General features: G+C 44.1%; 1 protein-coding gene across 5 annotated transcripts; it reads right to left on the bottom strand.

Annotated features, from left to right (window-relative positions):
- Positions 1 to 227: 227 nt before the first annotated feature.
- On the bottom strand, positions 228 to 12325 carry NCOA4 (nuclear receptor coactivator 4). Of its 5 annotated transcripts, none has more exons than XM_030950766.1 (10): positions 12270 to 12325; positions 6757 to 6910; positions 6148 to 6288; positions 5939 to 6027; positions 5379 to 5487; positions 4721 to 4792; positions 4179 to 4322; positions 2945 to 3955; positions 2534 to 2623; positions 228 to 1995 (listed from the first exon to the last, which is right to left on the bottom strand). In XM_030950766.1, the coding sequence occupies exons 2-10, from the start codon at positions 6895 to 6897 to the stop codon at positions 1990 to 1992; spliced, it is 1803 nt and encodes a 600-aa protein (XP_030806626.1). In that variant the 5' UTR covers positions 6898 to 6910; positions 12270 to 12325; the 3' UTR covers positions 228 to 1989. The 5 variants fall into 5 exon arrangements, with proteins under 5 accessions (XP_030806626.1, XP_030806624.1, XP_030806628.1 ...); XM_030950764.1 differs by lacking the exon at positions 12270 to 12325 and adding an exon at positions 12160 to 12246; XM_030950768.1 differs by lacking the exon at positions 12270 to 12325 and adding an exon at positions 12160 to 12246 and having other exon boundaries at positions 4179 to 4319.
- Between the last annotated feature and the right edge of the window lie 9398 nt (positions 12326 to 21723).

Here is a 21723-nt window from a genome sequence, read left to right as displayed (position 1 = left end):
AGTACCTGACAGGAGCCACCCACTAAGTGTGAGAAGTGTCCCAGCTCCCAGAGTTTCCCTGCTCTGGAGCTCAGTGCAGCTCCAGGCAGTGGTGAATGAACTAAAGCATGTGAATCCCATCTGGATGGAAGCACAACTGTAGCAGCTTCCAGACAGGCAAGGCAGCTTCCAGACATGTGCCACAGCAGTTTTTGTTGACCATCTTGTAAATGAGACATAATACACACTTTGGTTGCAATTATTTTTTAATGGAAAAGACTAATCAATGTTTCACATAAATATCAATTAGTGACAAGTCAGTTGAGTAAAGGAATACATACCCCCAAGTTTTAAAGGCTCATAATGAACTGACAAAGTAGCACACAATGACGACTACATGGAATTAACTGGAAGAGGTGGGCTGCACGTCAATCCCATTCATTAAGTTCAGCTGCTGATCACATCTGTTACTGGAGTTAGTTACAGTGCAGTCTTCCCATGGAGCAACAAGGACACATGAAGGGGAAAGTGAGCTCCTAAAACACCTCTGCCTCCAGCAGAAAGCCCTGGCTATGAAAGTACAAAAGCCTCAAGTGTTTTGCTGATGTTAAGCCCTTTCAGGGTCTGGTTTCAGATGCACAGTCTCCCCTTCTCAGACTAAAAACTTACTTTGAAATGAATGCACAGGATTGATCAGACAGGAATGTGTTCACACTGCAAAGTGACTCCAAGGTCGGATCTTAATTTATTTTCTACAGGGTTGTGAGGAACTCAAATCACTTTTAATCCCAGGCAGGCTGCAGGGATGGGGAGAAGGGGGACCTATTTTCATAGTCATCAAGAGCAATTTGTTAAGTGAGTAGAAGCTGCACCAGAAGCTATGGAGCTTCACAGTTTTTCCATGGAGCCTGACAGGCATGATCCACGTTTCCATAGAACATCTTTGCACTCGTTCCTACAGGCTCAAAAGGCTAAATGTCTGAAGAGGTATTGCTCATATTATGTCCACAGCTTCAGGAAGATCCAAGTTACTGGACCCCACTTTCACATACATAATCACATGGAAACCACAGATTAAATACCTTTAAACTGCATCAGTGGGAGCCACAGTTTGCCAAGTTAGTGTTTCCCAATTAAACAGCAGGCCATCAATCTGCTGAAGGCATCTAATTCCCCAAATATTACCTTTAAATATTATGTGGCTAAGATGCCTGCTTTCCAGTGGTTTAGTCAGTAAAAATTCATTATGAATTATCTAGAACTAACAGAAACACACATTTCATTTTACATCTTTTTCAGTGACATTCAAATTGTTTGTAAATGCTGGGGACACAGTAGGGTCTGATCTACTGGTGCATGAAAATTAACACCCTACCCTGTTCTCTGAAAAGCTCAAAATTCAGAGTTTTGATCTAAAACTAAGTTACCAATTCTCCTGTCACATGTTAGGTCCCATAAATCCATGTATTTTTCCAAGTCTGGATTTCACATATTTAGCTGGGAAATGCACCAACACAAGATGCAAATGAAACCTCCAAAGTGAGCAACTGCTCCATAAAACAAATTGCTTGCAAGTACAGCCTAAGTAAGCTGGAACCCAACATGACAGTTGTAGCAGCTGAAAGAACAGCAGCATTTGTAAAGTCACTGTCAAAGGTGGACATTGCACAGCACCAGGAAGATTCTGCTTTTTACCTGCACTGGCCTCAACATATTTGGAGTGACAACCCGTTAAAGATCCTTGTATTCCCATAACAGATACAAATTTGCTAACACCTCTAAAGCATCAGATTGCTTATGGTCAGTGGGTTTACATTTCAGAATTAATGACAACAAAAAGGGATCTTCTGCACCAGAACTCTGTTAGATAAGGAATCTTTCTTTTTGTTATAATTTTAGAAGAGAAAGCAGATGGCCAAACACAAAACACAAGCACTCAGCTGGCTGCAGTCACTCAGTGTAATGTGCGACTGATAGCAGGAAGGGGATGATTTCAACACATCCAGTTCTTCACATCTAAACAAATTTAAAATAGGGTTATTATTCTCTTTGATAAAAAGCAACACTTTGGAAAAAAACCCAACTATAAGATAATAAAAAAAGTGATATTAACATTACTCCTAGAATTAAGGATTCTGCCTTTTAGGGTTTGAAGTACTCCTGCTAAGGACTATTTTCATTAATTTCAAAAACAAAGACAAAGAGTTATCATCAGAAAGGAAAGACATGATGTCAGCTGTAAATACATTACAAAGGAAAGAAAGAAGCTGCCTGGAGATTGATACACTAATTCCATATCTTAGTTACACTCAGAGTTACCAAGTGTCAATCAGTTGAGAGATTTACACAAGAACAGAAGTAATTCCCTCCCTGGCCTGTGATCAGAAGAGGAGGATTAATAACAAAGAGGAACAGTCCAAGCTGTTAAAAAGGTGTATGGGGAGGAAATTACTACACTGTTAAATGTAACATTTAAAGAATTTAAGGTGACCATTAGCTGCCAGTATCTGTGTTATGATTAGGCTCAGCTGTTCAAATACATTCTGTATCCTACCTGTAAAGGAGACCGATACAGCCATTTTTCGTTATCTCCACTGAGCTTCATGCAGGCAAAAAGGTCACAAACTGTAGGAAGGCCAAAGTCCTGAAAGAGAAGTCACCTTCATTACCAACCCCAAACATAAATACATTCTGCTGTATCTTCAAATTCTGTAAAGTATTCAAAACCAAAACTGACTTTTGTGTCTTTGAGATTAATAGTTTCTTCATTTAGTATAAAATACTAACTTGTTTAGTGCTAAGTAACTAATAATTGTGAAAACATTAAAAGAGCCAGGAAACCTAAAAAGTTTCAGCCAGTATAATCCAGAAGAGCTATGACTTTGGAAGAGAATGAAGTCATTAAATTCAGTAAAGCAATAAACCTGGCACATAAGACACAAAAGTATCAAAAACTTATGCTCACTTGTGCTTTCTTGCGCAGAAGCCATTTATCTTCCACTGGAGGCAGGTTTGCATTTTCTAGGTCATTTGAAGCCAACACCCAACTGTTTACATTTAAGGGGAGGTGGAATGGAGCCAAGAGGTCTAGGAAAGGACTCTTGAAACTCTTGTCTGCTTTCTCCCGACTCTCTTTTTCTTCTGTGCTTTCTGCTTTGTGCTCAGCCTTGGCCAGCCAGCTTGTCAGAGGCCTCTCGAGCAACGCTTTCCAGGGTTCTGCAATCTCTGCTGAATAATCTGCTTTCTCTGCACTCACGGCTTCCCCTGGGAGCTGCTGGGCAGGGCTAAGCCAGGAACTGGCAGCAAACTTGGTCTTCTCATGCTGAGGGTCTGGTACATCTCTCTGGCTGACCGGAACTCCATTTTTGTCCTTCCCATCTTTCTTCAGAAGCCATTTGCAAAGAGCCTCTTTTCCACAGTTTTCATCACACACACATTCTGAAAAGCTGGCACAGAGATCATTAGCTTTGCACACATCTTCCACTTTAAAGGGGGCCTGAGGATGCTGAAGAAGCCAAGCATTTACAGCAGATGTATTGGGTGATTTCTTTCCATCAAGATGCTCATTCAGGCACTTAAGATTTCCCAGGTTCTCAATTTCCACACTTTTACTCTGGCTGCCAGGACAACTGGTACATGTTTCAGCTTTGAGAAGCCAATCATTCAAATTGCATTCTTCCCTAAAAAGTTTAAATTCATTCTTCCATTTCTCATCTGAAGCAATACTTCCATTTTCTGTGTCAGGAGTAAGCAGCCAGTCAGAAAGGTCCATCTCTTCTGGTCCAAGAGACTCTAATTCCTCCACCTTTTCAATAGTGGAAAAGGATGAGTTAAGAGTAGTGGTGGAGTCCTTGCAGCTAGGGGAATCTGTCTTCCCAGCAAGATCACGCTGCTGATTGTGCAGGAGCCAGTTCTCCAAATCCTTCAGATTTCCCCAGGCTTGCTCAAAATAGCAGACTTTGGAAGAATTCAAATTCTAGTAAAGACAGATTGAAATACATCCATTAAAACTAAAAGGCAATGTTCAGTAACTGTATAGTTAGAGCTCACAGCATTCAGCTAGTAAGTGCCAAAGCATCAGGCAGAACATAAGGCAGAAGGAAGAGTACTACAGGTTTCATTCCGACCACATTCTGCTTGCAATCAGGTACTGTGTTTTCCCCTCTGTTCAAAACTAGCTTAGCACAAGAAAGGTTTACCTGGCTGGGCTCTGGCACACACTTTTGGGTAACCCATTCCTCAAGATTGGTGCTGGGAACGTAGGGAGCCTGGCGCACAGGCACGGGCCTGCTTCCAAGTAACCAGCCAGCCAGCGAGGCACTCGCTGCCCCACACTGCGTCTGCTGCCGAGAGACAATGCCCTTGGTTAGGGAAGGACTGACTGCTGAGCCAATCTGTGCTGAACACCAACACAGGCAGGCAGCAGGATTTCTGCACCAAAAGGAAAAACAATCCCCTCTAATTATGAAACCACTCACAGGATTTGGGTAGTTCCAACATAAGGAACATTCAATTAAAAAATCCTGTCAGTCACACCCCGCATACACTTTCATACTCTGTTCTTGCCTGTCTGCTCCTGGAGCAGCTACAGTATCAGATTGCTCTGCTCACCATAGCCACTGTCACTGGCTACTCAAGCATCTTAACAAACAAACACAAGCCATTACTCAAGCTCATATAATGTGCCTGTTCTCCTCTTTCCTCTAATGCAATTAAACACTCACACACAGGTCAATCTTACCTGCTCACAGTTCATTAGGGCACAGCTCTGCCCTGGGAACCAGGGAGAAGTATTCTCTCTCTCTGAGGTTTGCTGAAAGAAAAGTAAAAATTAAATTAAAACTCCATTTTGTCCAGTATCTAGAACAAATTCTACAATAAAGCAGAAGTAAAGCACAGTTACAAATGCTCAGTGCTTTATGGCTAACAATGTTCTCAACATTTACAAATAGGATGGAGAAAAATTTACTATAAAAATACTACCTTGAGTCTGCTTCGTTTAACAGAATTGTCTCCAACAATACAGGAAATATGCCGCTTACTTTAGAATCCCAAAATACTTGTATCACAGAAAACATCTACTATGTTTTAACTATTGCTATCCAAAGAAAACAGTAACAAATTTTTATCTGCTGGAATACAGTAGGGATGCAGTAGTCATTCCCTCAGCCTCTGCTAAAATACATTAAAATAACATGTACATAACTAAACTCAGTGAAAACTACATGCAATAATTAATAAACCACTGTGTATTTATTATACAGCTAAAATTATACGACTCGCACACAGAAGCCGTTCAAGCTGTCACTAAAAGCAAAAATATCACTTGGAATATATTGCTCTACTGAAAAGAAATCTTTGAGGCAAGTATTCCAACCAAGGGAAGTCCTGGTGCTTACCATCGTTTTAATGGAACCAAATGAGGTAATAGCTTGGCGAAGGTAAGATGTGTCAGCCTCAAAATTCAGGATGGAAGACTCTTCAGGTTTGAGTGTAAGACTTTCCAGTCTGAAAGAGAAAGGTGATAGTTACAGAAAGGAAAAAAATTACAGTCTTCTTCATCTGTCCTGTTTTGGAAGTCAGTCCATTATTTCATAAAAAGGCTTTCAAGCTACTTGGCAGTAATTAGGTAACAAAGAAGACTTTTGATACAGTGTACAAGAAATGAATGGCTATCTACAAATCAAGAACAGAATAAATTGCCAGCAAAACACAAGTTTCACTTTCTTACTTCAACTGCCATCAACAACTAATATTTGAAATAATCTGCATAAATAAGTACCTCTCCTGCTCATTATAGCCCTGGTTTATCACCTCAGACTGCTGTTCTTATTTCTAGGAACTATTAAAAATGTAGGAACAGTGAGATCTGTTAGTTCTAATAGAATAAAAAAACAGATTAAATTCATAAGTTATAATAAACCCAACTGTGTAAACTTGCATCATAAAATGTATTTACCTCTCCAGGCAAATTGAAATCTGGTTTGCCAGTTCGTTGCTGTAGGAGTGTTCCAGCTGATGAATAAGGCAATTGAACTGTCCCAAGTACTACATGGAAGACAAAACACAAATTATTGTTTCAGCTCCCAGGATTAAAATTGAGCCAATACTTGCAAGAAAAAGGTTTGCTTGAAAATGCCAGTGCAGCAACTGACAACCAAGCCTTACCCAGTAGAGCTGCTGTGCCTGCTGCTGCAAGGCCTCCTCTTTGAGCTGCTGGATGAGATCCACTTGCTCGAAGAGCCACACCTCACGGCTGCGCAGGCACTCCAGCTGCCGGCTGATGTGGCTGTGGATCTTGGCCTTGACCTGTCAGGAAACACACACCATTGCTACATCTGTCAAGCACAGTGCACAAACATGTGCTGCGCTGACTGCAAACTACTGTTTGTCAGCGGCAAGTGGTATTTTTGGAGTGATTTATTTCTCAGAAATTCATCACAGTCACCCACATGACTCAGGTCAGTAACAGTTCAAAGGCTACCTTTAAAGAGGTATCAAAGAATAATGTTATTTGTAATCTCTCTCTATTCTGATGTTTCAATCATCAGCTTTTGGAAATGCTGCATGCCTAAGCTTGCAGAATTGATAAAGAAGATACAGGTATACAGGAATACCTTTATCAAGAGCATTAGCAAAATGACACAGCAATGTGTTTGCAAATTGCTAGGAAAATTTCAGACCACCATGATAATAGTAAATATTCTGGAATAATAAAAACTTTAATTGAAATCATGTTAGTTATTAAAAAATCTTTAAGAAGTAATTTAAAATTACCTCCCGCCAGTTTTCTTTAATCTGCTGTTCAGCTTTGACAATTCCAGATATAGCTGTTTCCAAGTCCTTCTTTGCTTGAAGGCACTTTGCCAGAGTCTCACTGCTGCAGGAATTTCTATTTCTATCTTGTGGTGGACTCATTCTTGAAGTGTTCCTAAAACACAATGGAAAAACGATTTCTTAATAGTTTCTATTCCTCTTTAACAGAAGAGGAAGAGCATCATATGAAGAACCATCTGCTCTACTTCACTTTAAAGGTGAACAAAAAAGCCCCTAAGACCCTACACAGATGCAAGTTTTCTAAACATAGATAAAGCTCTCCCCCAGGAGCAACAACGGTCTCTCAAACACTTCCACCCACGGAATTTGCACAATCACAGGAAAACCAACAGATATTTGACAACAGCTTCAGCCACCGGAGTTTAGGCAATCCTCCCCTGCCAGGCACCTTCCTCCAGTTTCTATGCCTAGCCAGCAAACTCCAGAGCTGAGGGGCTGATTCAGGGCAGGTTCAGCATCAATGTTGGAGCTGGGGAGAACGGCCTGACCAGGGGCAGGAGATATTTCAGTCACCCTTCCTTCCTCTGCAGGCAATGAGCTGGCTCCCTTAAGTGAGAAAATTCCAATACAGTTTCACCAACTGAAAACCCACATGTTGCTACAAAGATCATTCTTTACTAAGCTGCAAAGGCCAGAATTTTCACAGCTACCCATTGTGTCCTGGTCACAGCTGTGGTCACTTAGCTTCAGCACAGTCTCAATTAGAAAGGGTTCAAATACAAAATTTCTACAGAAGCGATACTGGCAAAGATTCTGCAAGTAAGGGGAAAAGATAAAATGGATTTTTAGTAAAAACAGGAAGGATCACTGTAAGCACTTTTCCTAACCAGTGGGTTATTTTGTTACCAAAGAGTTGGAATTCTCCTGTCAGTTTCATGAGATTCCTGAAGCACTAAACATTCATAGTATTTATTCTATTTAAACAAGTCTTCAGCAATGACAACTGTGGAAATTCCTGCAGATTTAAAGCATACACATGTGCCAATCTAAAATGTCACAAATTTTACCACAGCTCTGGAGGGAACTGAAAGTAGTTTTGAATATAACAAGACAACCAAGAACTTGCTTCCTGAGCAGCTATTTAGTCTGCAATTTCCAAGCCCCATGATCATATAAGCTGCAACCCAAAAGTTCTTCTACAGGAAGATATAAAAGTGTGTTTTTCACACAGGAGAGGGCTAAGAGTGGCTTGCAAGTGGAAGGTGACAGAAAAAGCAATGTTCACGGTGGGGCAGGAGCAGAGGCTGCACCTCCATTAGTTCCCTCAGCACTATGGGTTTCCTGTCCCTCCAGCACCTCTGGACACAAGACATAGACTAGGCACAGAAGCCACCCCAAGACCCTGCACACAGCTCAATCCCATCCTCACCATAACATCTCATCCTCTAGGAACTGCAGAGCACAAATGTAATATTTATGTTATTTTGCACCAAATCTGACGATGCAGAAGTCCAAAATACATCATTCTCCATGCTGTGCTGTGAACACCAGTATTTGCACACCCTAGCTTGTTCACAGGTTCACTTCTATAAGGTTTCACGATCTTCATCATGCTAGCAACATTCAATATAAAGTAAGCTGAGCTTTTTCTCACAACACTCCCTAGACTTTATCTTGCTTTTCAACTCTCATGTACAACCTACAGGAAGTAGGAGCCAACAGTGTAAGTGGGAGCCCTGGTTCTCAGATGTAATTTAACAAGTGGATGACAGCAATACACCCAGCCAAGAAAACAAGGATATTAGGTACCTTAAAAACTATCATATACCCAAAAATAAATTTAAAAAATAAAACTACCATATTTGCTCAGACAATAGATAATGTACTTAACAACTCTTGTGAAAATTATGTTAACCTACTTTATCACACTCTGTATTAGCAGCTTTGTAATGGCACAATTAAATTTAAGAAGCTTACACACTCTTCTCTAATGATCTCTGAAACTACTGTTTATTGCTTTTCCTTTTTTCAATGATTGCAAGAGACTCACTCCAAAGTGTATGGAGAGAATGACTGCTGCCTTCCTCCAGCCAGCCAGCTCCTGCTAAAATGGCTGTTCTTAGGCTTTGTCGCAAATAAGCCAGTAAAACTCACATGTTGAGCATGAGAGCCAATCCACCCTTCTTTCCAATTTCCACAAGCCTCTAACAAAACCTAGTGGGGGCAAGCACCTATTTCCTCGCTTCCCAGTTACTCCCAAATAGCACTGAGAATTTAAGAGGTTTTCAGCTCACATGCTCTGATACACCCGCGATCACACAATTCGGCTCAACAGTAACAAAACACAAGAAGACACCCGGCTGCAACACATGGTCACCTGCTCTGGCCATTTCCGTGCCACCAAGCGGTTTCCAGGCACACGGGGGTCCCCCGCAGCCCCCGCTCTGTGCGTCACGGGACGCACACCCCCACAGACGAGCTCGCACTTACTTTCCGCGGTCAGGAAGCAATCCCGCAATGTCCTATTTATAACGCGGCCTCCATTCTCAGGCACGGCCTCCGGAATGCCTCCGGAATGCTGCCAGCCCTGCAAATATCCGCTCCATGCCCCGGCCGGCTGGAGCGGCCCCTCGCCTTATCGGGGCGGCCCAGCCCGCGCCCCGCCCCGGCCACCGCGCCCGGCCGAGCCGCACGTCGGCAGCGCGGGGCGGGCCCGGGGCGGGCCGCGACCACCGGCCCCGGGCCGGGCGGGAACCGGGCCGAGCCGAGCCGCTCTGCCCCGGCCTGGCTCCGCTCAGCCACAGCACCGAGCGCCTCCGAACATCCAACCAGCAGTTGAAACCGCGGAACCTCAACGTTTTGCAACAAAACCGCTATTTCTTGCAACTTGGTACGTGTGGCAATGTATCTTCTTCATGCAACAACAAAGCAGACCCGAGCGCTGAGGCATCCAGCTCCAGCGCGGATGGAGCAGCAAGAGCTAAAGAGCTGCGAGCCGATCCAGCTGCCGAGCTCAGCCTTCCGTCCCTGGCCATGCACAGCCCAGCACTGAGGCTCCCCATCCAGCACTGAGCCTGCACCGTGCCAGAAATCCTGACACTGAGCAGCTCGGATGCAAGTTAGCTCCTGGAAGGACCAAAATGACACCCACACATACACAATTCCTGCCACATCTACTCTTGCTTCCACAATTTCACACACTCAGCTGAGGAAAGCACAGAGAATGGCCTCGGTTGGAAAGGACCTTGAAGATCATGTCATTCCAATGCCTTGCCATAGGCAGGGACACCTCTCACTAGACCTGGGTACCCAGCACCCCATCCAGCCTGGCCTTGAATACTCCCAGGGATGGGCCCTGCCTGTGTCCTCGTCTGCATACAAGCAGTAAAAATGTCATAACCATGAAACCAAAAGAACGGCCTGAATTATAAGGAAGATCATATTATTGTTCCTAATAGTAAAATAACTACCAGAAGAACTTACAGAAGACTTTTGGCTCGCTGGAGAGGTGCCACCACAAAACCCTGCAGCTACAACTCCTGGTCACAGGTGCTCTGTGCAATCTCCTGGCTGCCTGCACTCCACCCCTGGGATGTTACTTCCCATAGGTCAGAAACCGCTGGACAAAAATAATTTCAAGCTTTTAATTAAGTATGTGGCTGCTGGTGAGCAGAGGAGGAGGAGACAGCCCTTCCTCTCCTGCAAACAGGCTGGTAGGAAACTGGTTCTACCAGCTTTTCACTCTCAGCACAACCATCCAAGCTGCCCTTGGGAAGAACATTGTTTTTCATTTCAAATGGGTGTGGAAAAATCACCTCAAAACCAGGGCTGTGCAGAGCCTCGCTGGGGAAAAGCTTCTGAAGGGAATGAAGCCTCCCATTGAACAGGCTCTATTTATAAACGTGGAATGATTCCTTCCATTTGGCAGGACAAGACTGCTCCAAAGGCCTCTCTGACCTGTCTTTACGTGGCTTTAAACCAGCTGGCTCGTTTGAACTGAAATCCCCACGGACTTCCATCTAACCCTACCAAAAAACAGAAGTTCCTCTTAAGAAGCTCTCCCAGATTAGATAGGCAGGAGTTGTGGTCAGGGAGTGAAGTACTCTAAGTACACGAGCTGAATTGGGGAACTTCCCATTTACATCCAAGCATAACAAGCACTTTGTACAGTGCAGCATCAGCATTATGTACCAGGATCTGTACGGAGCTCCTGCTAGGGGGACCATTTTACTCCAAAACAAGTATATAACACCCTATTTTTTAAGTCACAAGCCACGTGAAGCAAATAAATAACCTTTAACTGTTTCAAGCAAGAGAAAAAGTAAAATAAACACTTTAAGAAATAGTAACAGAAATTTCAGGTATTACATTTTCTAAAATTCAGGTAGTTTTCACCTGTCTGCACAGCATAAGGTCTATGCCACAGACCTGAACACCTAAACACTTTTTCTGCCTGTTTTAGCTCTGAAACAGCCCGGCCAGTGCACAGAGCACTTGTACGGAGACAATCTCACAAGAGCTGGGCTCTGAACAGTCACAAGTCACTAATACAGCTGTGAAGAAGTCTGACCACCACTTTATTCCATCTAACATAAATATATATTTTATGCACAACAAGCATATAACTGAAATCACAAAGTGTCTGAATATGAAGGCCTAATATCTCCATGCTATAATTACTGAAAATACCAAAGAAGATACCAAAGAGTGGGGAGACACACATTTACCTTAACGCAGATTGCACATTACAACGCAACTCCTAGACTATTGCACTTAAAAACCCTTCAGAAAACAAGTGACAAACCCCTGGTTGTGCCTGCAGCATCTGGCCCCAAAGGCAGCACTGCCACGCTCTCTGCACATCCAGCTATCCAATGTTAGGCACTTGCAGCGTGATGAACTGTGGTTTTTACATGGCTGCCGGCTTTTTTCCGCTCCCCTGACTGCACACCTTATCGAAAGTCTCGGGGGAAGGCAACTTGCACCTCTGTCATCTTTTCTCTTTAATTCCAGCCATAAACACCGAGTTTAAAGCTGTCAGCATGCTCGGCAAACCCCCGGAAGCTCCGGCTCACACCATTTTCCAGCAACGAACAACACACGTCCGACAAACTTTTAACAAACGCGATGCGGCACAACCCCGACCACTGCTAACCCAGACATCTACTGCTTATATAACCTCTGAGAAGCGCAGCTGCTAACAAAAGACTTGGCCTTTGCAATTAGAAACGTGGCTTTAGGAGCGCTCGCGGCACAACCTCTCCGGCACACGGAGAGCGAGATCAGTACAAAACCCCGTCTCCGTGCGAGCCCTGCGCCGCGGAGCGTCCATTTCCCCAGCGACCTGCCCGACCCAGGCCGGCTGCCTGGGCACCTCCGGCAGCGCGGCACGGGATGCCTTACCGGGTGCCTTACAGGGTTCCTTACGGGATTTCTTACGGGATTCCTCACGGGATGGCTCCCGGCTCCCCCCCGGATGTCTCCCCGCCCTGCCGGCCCCGCCGCCCCCTCACCGCTGCCCGCGCGCCGCTCCCTCAGCCCCGCGCCGTCCGCCCGCCCGCCCGCCGGCCCCGCGCGCTCTCGCGAGACCGCCGGCCCGCGCGCCCCCTGCCGGAGCGGCAGAGCGGCTGAGGGAGCGCCGGGGGGCGGAGCTGCTGCTGCTGCTGCTCCTCCTCGCGGCAGCCGAAATCCAGGAATCGCGGCAAATCTCGGAGCGCTGAACGTGTATCGTGGGGCGAGCCACCGGTCTGGGTCTTTTTCGTGTCCACCGGAAATTTTCCAGAGTACTTGCCTTGGTGTGGCTTTCCACAAGTGTGAAGCACGGCTGAACACCTCCCAGTACTGCCTCCCCGCTTTCCAGCTGGGAACGGGACCCAGTTACTGCTCCCAGAACACCTCCCAGTACTGCCACCCCGCTTTCCAGCTGGGAACGGGACCCGGTTACTGCTCCCAGAACACCTCCCAGTACTGCCGCCCCGCTTTCCAGCTGGGAACAGGACCCAGTTACTGCTCCCTGCCCTCACGGTCAGCGGCGAGGAGGTCAGCTCAGCTCAGCTCAGCTCAGCGCAGCTGGCCAGAGCGCGGCGCCGATAACGCCGAGGGCTCGATCCCTGCGGGGGCCATTCAGGAGTTAGACTCGATGGTCCTCCTGGGTCCTTTCCAACACAGACTGTCCTGTGAGTCGGTGAGATTTCAGCCTTTACCGAACTACCCGGCCAGCACATTTGTGAAGTCCTGCCTTTTGTAAGTTTATGCACAGCATTTAAAGCTTAACAGAGAATGTAGGGGGACTTCACTCAGAAAGAACTTCAAATGGAAATCTAAGTAGATGAGTACATGTGGAAGCTGAGTCACAATTTCCCACATATTTCCTCCTCTGGGCACAATCCAAGGAGCCATTCTTCTGATCAGGATTTTACTCACAGTTAAAAGTACAAATTATTCAGCGCTGACCTAAGAGAAAGTATAAATCAGCCACCTAATCCCAGATGTGCTGTTACCCTAGGAACAAGCATTTCAAGTATTTGGCTTCCTTGTCTAAACATGTAGGAGACACAGGGTGTGTTATATAATCCTCCTCTGTGTACTTGGATTTAAGAGGAAAAATAATACCAACCCTGCCTAACCTTGGAAAACCAGGAGTGCTCATACACCACGTGCCCCCCCATGCAGCTACCCAGCAGGACTCTCCCAAGGAAAGAAAGCTGCCTCTCCTGGGCAAGCAGGCACAGTGGACAATGACGGGTTTCTGTCATGTCTTCCACAGGCTTGACAAAGGCAATATCACAATCCAGATGGTCTGAGAGGTTTTTGTTGGTAGAGTTGCTTCACACAGTACACCTTCTGTGTGGATTCGTTGTGGTCAAGGTCATGCCTTCCTAAGAGGATTTGCTCTGTGGACACATCTTCCATCTTACCTCTAAAGGAATATCAAGGTTAAGGAACCATATGCATCTTTTAATGGTCTCTTTCCTCCCACCCCTCAAGGCAGTACACACTACTCCTCCCTCAGCTAAACCCTTTGCCATGCCAGATGTGCCTTTTTATACAAACCTGCATAGTGGATCAGAAAAAGAAACATAAAATTACATCAGCTTAAGCAAAAGGCAAACTGGTGATCTAGTAAAATAGAGGCAAAAGGTTGGGTAGAGAAGCAGTTTTATGGGAAAATAAACAGGATCATCTGCTCATGTTAAAACAGAAGCAAAGATGGAGATGTAGTGGGCAGTTCCTCAGCATTGGATAAAACTGTATAAGTGTTCACAATAAGCCTCCAATCACAGTATGAAGAAAAGCATTTTGGATGCAAAAAAGGGAGCTAAATACACATCAGAAATTGTTAATGAGGATAAAAGCCTGCAGCTTTTCCCTTCAGAAGTTTGTGACACCACGTAATGCATGCCTATACCCAAGATTCAGTGCTATTTCTAGCTGAATGGGAATCCCACTTATAGCAGCATAGAGAATAGGTTCCGTAGCATAAAGCCCATCCTTCCAAGATTTGGCAAAAGTGTATAATGACTCCCTTGTCACTCAAAGACATTTTTCCTTGCTCGTCTGCAGTGTGGGAACAAATTCCAGGGAGAGATTCATCCCTTCCCATCCTCTGGCAACATGAGGTTTGAGGGAGAACCAGAAGTTTTTCTGCATTTCTTAGGTATGGTCCTGCAAAACTACTACTGGGCAGCACTCAGGCACAAATAACTTGAAGAATATTCTCTGGTGCAATGGCTTTAGAGCAAATTTTGTGGAGTTTAAAGAATGTTTGATTTCTGTTCAGATTGTTCCTCTTTCAACAACTGCAATAATGCAGTTGAAGGGCATCAGCTGTGTTAACTTCTCTGTTAAATGCTCCAGAATGTGAGTTCCCTGTTCTGCAGTGCTACCACACAGCTGAGCAGCCCATCCCTGCCTCGGAAACAGGGAATAAGGAAGCTCAGCCAGCCCCCCAAGGCTGCGGGGGCAGTGGGACACCAAGGCAGACCAAGCTGACAGCTCTCCCATCAGAAGCAGCAAAAGTCTCAAGGCAGAGTATGAAACTCTAGAAGAGTCTAGAAGAGTGCATTGTAGCAGTCAGGGAACCCCACGCAGGCTCCCGCGGGAATCGCCAGTTTCCTCAAGCGCTGCCGCTGGAAAGGGAGTGTTTTCCTTTTGTCCCTGCCAGCCCGGGTGCATGACCCCCCCTGCACGTATCCTCTCTGACGTGTGTCCTTGGTCCCCTTCCAGGCAGGACGTGACCTGGCGCTGGGTCCCACAGCTGTGCACCAGACCCAGCCCCAGCCTTCCCGCAGGGCCCGTGGCCCCAGGGTGACCTCAGCTCCAGCCCGCCCAAGGACCGAGCGAGCAGCGCCACTTGTGCTGAACTCCAAAGGCTTCACTGCGCCGCAGGGCACTTTCAAAGCTCTCTGCACTGTATTTACTCACCTTGAATCTTTGTGTTTGTGTCGAGCTACCTCAGTGCCAGAGAGGAATGAAATGTTTTTGAACTCCCACACAACGAGTTTCATATATAGACTGTAAACAGATGTTTTAATGGCCTTTTCTTGCACACCACACACGGCCTTTTTCGTTTCTCTAGTTTAGGGATTTCTCATTTCTGCAAACTTTTTACTTACTGTCTATTATTCTATCCCACTTCACGCTGAACAAAAGTAGCACCTACACCTAACTCCATACTCACCTTTCATTTAAAGAGGTTCTCAGGAAGGTCTTCTGTAGCTTCTCCAGACAGCCTAACCAAAGGCAGAACTTCTGGAAGCAATGGGTTGCTTTTGTGAATTGGGGTCCCACCACAGACGTGAACAAATTTCTTACTTGTTGTGGCCCAAACCTACCAATGCAAAAAATAACAGGCACAGCACCAGAGGACTCACACTAAAGGGAGGGAGGCATGTAAACAGTGTATAAACAATTTTAACTAAACTAAAACTGCTTTTACAAACCTTCAACCTGCTTCAGAAAAGTTGTTCTATCACAAACATAGATCGAGCCTGTAGCAAAACATTAGTGTGATTTTGGTCACTAAACATTTTGCAGCCCCCCCAGTGTATATATATATATAGATAGATAGATAGATAGATAGATATAGATATATATATACACACACACACACACATTCCAGTCAAAATTGGAGCAGGAAAGAACTCATAGGGCAGACTTGGAACACAAGGGCTGCGTTACAGCTCCACTCATTTGAGTGGGGGAGCAGGTTGTTGAACACATCCATCACACAATCAAAACAGGTCTCTTCTGCTTTCTCAGAAACACTTGTCTCATCTTTTCCCAAGAACCTTCTTTAAGAAAACAGTTATGGCAGCACAGCAGTAAATTAACTCCTTATTCTACTGTTAGAGTGAGGCTTATGCTGAAAAAAAGCATGGAATTTAGAAAACACAGATCACTATGTGAACAAGGAAGAAATTACAACAAAACAAATTATAACATCACATCGTGCATTTAAATCAATGTAAAAGCTTTTCTAAAATTGGATTCTCTGAGGCAGTGGCATTTGTAGGATTTTCCAGATTATGTGAACACAAGACAACATTCAGATAACCTGCACACAGGAATTTCTGCCCAGTCCCAATCTGGAGTGCATCAGTTTCCACTAAAACCAGCACCAGAAGGAGTATAAGCAAATTACCTACAAGCCTGCAAAAAGCCATCAGAGGAGGGGAAAAGCCTGATTTTTTATGCATTTGTGATCACTGAGGGTGTTGTGTCTGTGTCAGGGGAAGGACCTCAACCTCCAGCAGTACAGCACAGGTCAGGTGCTGGCACTCAAGCCTGGACAGTTCTGTGTGCTTCCTGCACCACAAAAAGCTGCCTGTCAGCAGGCCTGCTGGAAAGCACCAACAAAAGGGTGTTGGGGCAGGATTCACTGCACCCCAAGCTGTGAGCCCATCTCTGCTTTACAGTAAAAATTGCCGGAGGTGAGCAGGGACCAGAAGATGCCGAGGAAGAGCAGGTGTGTCCTGTGGAGCTGTGCGCCGGCGCTGAGCACCAGGTGGAGCTCGGAGATGTAATCCTGGCCAGCAGGAGTGCACGGGAGCGCCTGACCCACATTCCTTAAGTCCTACTACCTTTAACAGCTCGGGAGACAAAATCTCCCCTTCTTTACACCTGTGATACCATATATGATACCTGTCTTTAGTGCCTGTAGGCGAGCAGAAGGTGGCTGGAAGGGGATGGAAGTCTGCAACATCGTTTCCTTGCCTGTGTCCCTCCCCTTTGCTTTCTAAGCTTCCTTCACATGCCATCTGAGTGGCATGGCCTGTAGTATACTGAAAGCCTGATAATAAGACAGATGACATCTGTTTAGGTCACATATCTGAAAGGATTAATGCTCCCAAAGACTTACAAGCTACAGCTTAGTACTCTGCTATCTGAACACATCGGCCCTGCTACATGTGATGGCCGTCAGCTCAAGGCTCAGCACTTCTACACCTCGAGAAAGATGGAAGCTGGACACCCAAGCAACCATGGCATAGGATATGCACCATTTCCTTCATGGATACAGTAAAAGCCACAAGCAATTTTGTGCCAAGTCTGGTGAAAGAGTTCCAGGAGAAAGAAACAACTTCCTGGCACTGGTTTTGCCTGTGGCAGGGTGCTGCCCCACAGAAAATGGACATGGACATTCTCATTCCAGCTGGCAGAGGTGGAAAGGGAGCACAACCATTTTTACATGGGGCAGAACTGCTGTGTGCAAGCTGCTTTCTGAACAAGAAAAAGAACAAAATTCACACTAATCCACATCACCCACAAAACGTAGCCATCTCTTTCCCTTTAAAACCACATGGCTCTGTAGAGTTGCTCCTGTGGAGGGGCAGGGGAGTGGGATGACCTGGACTGCAGCATCAACAGAAAGTACCACAGCTCCCTTCCTCAGCAGGCACGAGGGGCTTGCAGGACACACAGTACCCGTGGACAGGCAGTACCTGCAGACACCAGCAGCCCAGGGCTCTGCACACAGGCTCACAGGCTTTAGATTCTCCTGCTTTGATGAGGGTCAGCTGGATCTTGTGGCCTGTGTAAAAAACAGTGCTTTGGAAGGAAGCTGAATAGAACATTATATTTTCAATTTCAGATCCATAGCTCTGTATGGAGGGAAAAGAAAGAAAATTTAGAAATCAATCCTGGACCCTAAAGTCCCCTGAAGGGGAAAGACACAAGACACTGACACAGCAAGTTCCACTAAGTTATTTAACTGGTACTGAGAGAGTTGATTAGAATGATTTATTTCCAGCTCATAAACCCACATGCTGCCTCTTTCTCTCTTGCCAATTAACAGTATTACTTAGCACTAATAAACTGCTTTCATTTTCAAGGGGCTTAAGAAGACAAATTAATCACCTCAACATGTCTGAAAGGAACAGATGGCAATGAAGTATTAACATTGCAATTTCCCAGCTGGAAAAGCTCCTGAGAGAGGGGGCAGTAGCAGTGTCTGGAGGATACCCAGCCCTGTTCCCTCTGTGGAGCTGGGGTCCCTCGATCTCACCTCCACTCTCAGCTTCTGCTTTAACCCAACATCACTACACATTACTTTTCCTAGAGCAAAGCTACACTGTTTTTCTTACTCATTCTTTAATACCTTCTAGAAGGCCTCTTACCTCAGCACATCTCCAGACAGGTTGCTACTGCTTTGGATTTAAAAGACTAAATGTCTATCCAATAATGCAATTAGTGCAGCCTGTCATTATTCTTACTGGCTACAAGCAGAGAAGTGATCAGGAAGAAACACATTACTCTGCCCATAGAGTGGAGATGCTCTTTTCCCCTGAAACATCTTGGTTACATTTCAGTACAGAACAGCTGACTGCCTTTTCCTCTTCTCACTCGCTGCTGTCCCACAGGACTGTGCGAAAGTGCTGTTCTGTGGGGCCTTTTGGCTCAGCTGTACAACAAAAGCTTTCTTAAGCTACATCTGGAAGGAAGAGAGGCTTTCTGTGGAACAGGGCTTCCTAAAGCAAAATGTTCAGGTGAGGACCAAACAAACAAATAAAATTATTTTAATAGTAACTGATGTGACAGTGACTAAGCAACTGTTTAGTATGCTGTTTTGGCTTTTTTAAAGACCTGATTTAACTACGGATGATTTTTATTTAAAGCATTGAGATAATACGCTCTATTTCAGTATTTAACCCCAGTCAAAGGTTATCTCAAATTGAAACTGCAATGATAATAGTCAGTGCCAAATGTCTGACAGGTTTTGGTCTCTCCTCTAGGAATGGTAACAGTAAATACTACTTCAGAATGAAATTAATTATTCTAACACATTTTCAGAACTATTTAGCACATACTGATATTAGTATCAATTGCCTCCAATCTCTGCTGAGCCACTGAGCTAAGCATCTCAGCCCATGATCAATCTCAGCTCTCAAGTATCAATGTACAATATACAATGAAATCCTTCTAGAGACATTAGTGTCTAGGGACAACATAACATATCCCAAACACTGCATTAACTGCGGCTGTTCCTGCATGTTAAGGTAAAGAAGGCACACTGAGACAAAAGCATGAAGCACCCAGTGTGCCAGAGCATCCCTCCCTGAGAATTCTTGGGAAAGGCAGCCCCAGTCTGCTCAGCTGGAACTGGTACCTGAGCACTCAGGCTGGGGAGCAGAGGCAGCATGGTGCAATGCACACTGCTCTTCAAATGGGCTTGAGAAATAATACACCCTATTTCACCCCAGCCTGACAAGCATCTGTGTTCAGCATTGTCCCACTTAGTTATAAATCTAGTGTGAGTATTCCTGCTACTATATTTATATTTAAAAGTAGAAGGTAATGGATATGGATTTTCTTAAGTTAAAAAAACATTAAAAACAGTTCTCACATTACAAAAGTAACACTTCAATAGAGAATACTTAATATACAAAATGGCTGCATTTGATTTTTTTTAAAAACTGAACCCAAATGCAAAATCAATTCAAATTAAGACTTCGATTGTACAAATAAAACAACTTGTTGTATCCCTGTAGGTAATAATCAGATGAATGTTTTTTGTTGGGTTTTTTTTCAGATTTCCATTATATTCTTGTACTTTAAACCTTTCCAAAAGTGTAGGAAGTCCTCAAGCATAAACACTATATTTTGTAAATAACAGCAATGCTGATTAATAACATGAAAATTCAGAATGTCTGTAATGAGTGAGCATCTGTTTTTCTGAACTTGCAAATCATTGGTATCCTTTGCCTTTACTTGTAATTTATTTTTCTCATTCAGGAATCATAATTGTATTTAGGACTGTAGTAGCAAGTCATACTAATGTATAAACCAGAAGTAATTGACACCAGAACTGCATGAAATAATTCTTTCAGGTTTTATAGCACAACAGACAAAGAATTCAAGGGACTTTGCCATATTATTCCATCCCTTTTGCAAACTCTCTCTTTCTGACCAGTTTGATACTGGTCTTATTATATCATATTCCTACAGCTGGGGGCTTTATTTTGGAGACATGTTTGGAGCACCAGGGGTGGGAAGGAGAATACAGTTTTTCCACGTACCAAATAAAGTATGGATTACAAAGGCTGTGGGAGGAAGGTACTGTTGCTATTTTAAAGCTTTAGTTTGACTCTTCAAATCTGGAATTCTCCTGCACACCTGAGGAGAAGCTAACAGACAGCACAAGGTTTTATACCACTATAATGCTTAAAATTCTCAAAGTGTAGTGTTTGAAGAAAGGAAAAAATCAACATTCAATATTCTGGACCATAAAATAAACCTGTATAGAAACTGCTTAGCTAAACTATAAATAACAGCAGAGTAATTTTATTTAGTTACTTATTACTTCCTTACTCCTATTAAAGCTTCAATAAAAGGAATTTTAACATCCAGAATCATTAGCAGAACTTAGATGCTCACAGCTATAAAGGCATCCTGAGTAAGGCATTATATTCCAGTGGCTTCACACTTGGTTTGTCTAAAACTCATTTTGAGCTCAGACTTCTTTGAGGCCAAAGTCCCAGGGTCTAAACAAAGCCTCCTGAACACCATTTCACAGATGCATTTCACAGGAGCCAACTCCTTGCCCAGGAGTGAAAATTTGATCTTGAACTACTCCACACCATTAAATTAATGCATCACAGGACATTCCAATTAGAAGGTCCTACATTTAAGGATTTTATAGATGAAAGTTTAAAGCTGTCCTAATCACCACGAGTTCCTCTTGATATGCAAATGTCAGGTGAATATTATGGCGTCAGTCTGCTAACTTACTGGAACAAAAACCAAACCAAACCAACAAACCACAACCCCACACATTTAAAGTAAGAGTCGGTAATTCCACAGCAGTAAGTTCTCAGACACCGCAAATTTTCCTTTGAGACAGAAATGAATGTTTCTCTTCTCTCTCATTAAAAAAAAATATTGCACATCTCATTTTCCCAAGAATCTTAGGCATTCACCAAAGGCACCTATGACACTAGAAATAGTATTCTCATCTTCCTTGACAAAGCTTTTACTTCAAACAGGCCCTGCACTATGGCTGCATTACACTATCATAACAGCTTTCTCACTGAAAACTTGTTTGTGAAGTTGTTTCTAGAAGAAAATAAATATTTAAGCTGCCCAAATGACCAAGGCACTCAGAATAACCTTAGGACTGTCCTTTGGGGAAGACACAAGGTCTCACTTTCAGCAGATGCCTGACGTCAGACCAGAGAGGGAACACAAGACAGGCAAAGGTTACATGGAAACTGTCCCCTCTGGCTTATGCAAGAGCCAAACAACCACTGCTCAGGATAGATGCACATAAAGAGAACTCACTGGAAATTACTTTTAATATAAGCAAACCAAAACTGCTCGTGAGTTGTAGGGTATGGTGGTACCACAGACTAATCTGAACAGCTTCCATTTCAGGTCTCTAAAACAAGCATTCAGTAAGTAACTCACATTACATCAGTCATCTTTGGTAACACTGTACATTTGTGTCAACCACTTGGTAAACATGAGTTCTGG

This window comes from Camarhynchus parvulus, chromosome 6, assembly GCF_901933205.1.
Source record: "Camarhynchus parvulus chromosome 6, STF_HiC, whole genome shotgun sequence".
Lineage (NCBI taxonomy): Eukaryota > Metazoa > Chordata > Aves > Passeriformes > Thraupidae > Camarhynchus > Camarhynchus parvulus.
This window is presented reverse-complemented; position numbering and strand designations above follow the sequence as displayed.

Excerpts from the sequence above, each read along its gene's own strand:
- NCOA4 (XM_030950766.1), bottom strand. The coding sequence starts at position 6,897 with ATGAGTCCACCACAAGATAGAAATAGAAATTCCTGCAGCAGTGAGACT. Across the intron at positions 6,028-6,147 it reads AGGCACAGCAGCTCTACTGG|TACTTGGGACAGTTCAATTG; the intron begins GTAAGGCTTGGT and ends TCTTCCATGTAG. Across the intron at positions 2,624-2,944 it reads TTCTGCGCAAGAAAGCACAA|GACTTTGGCCTTCCTACAGT; the intron begins GTGAGCATAAGT and ends CTTCTCTTTCAG.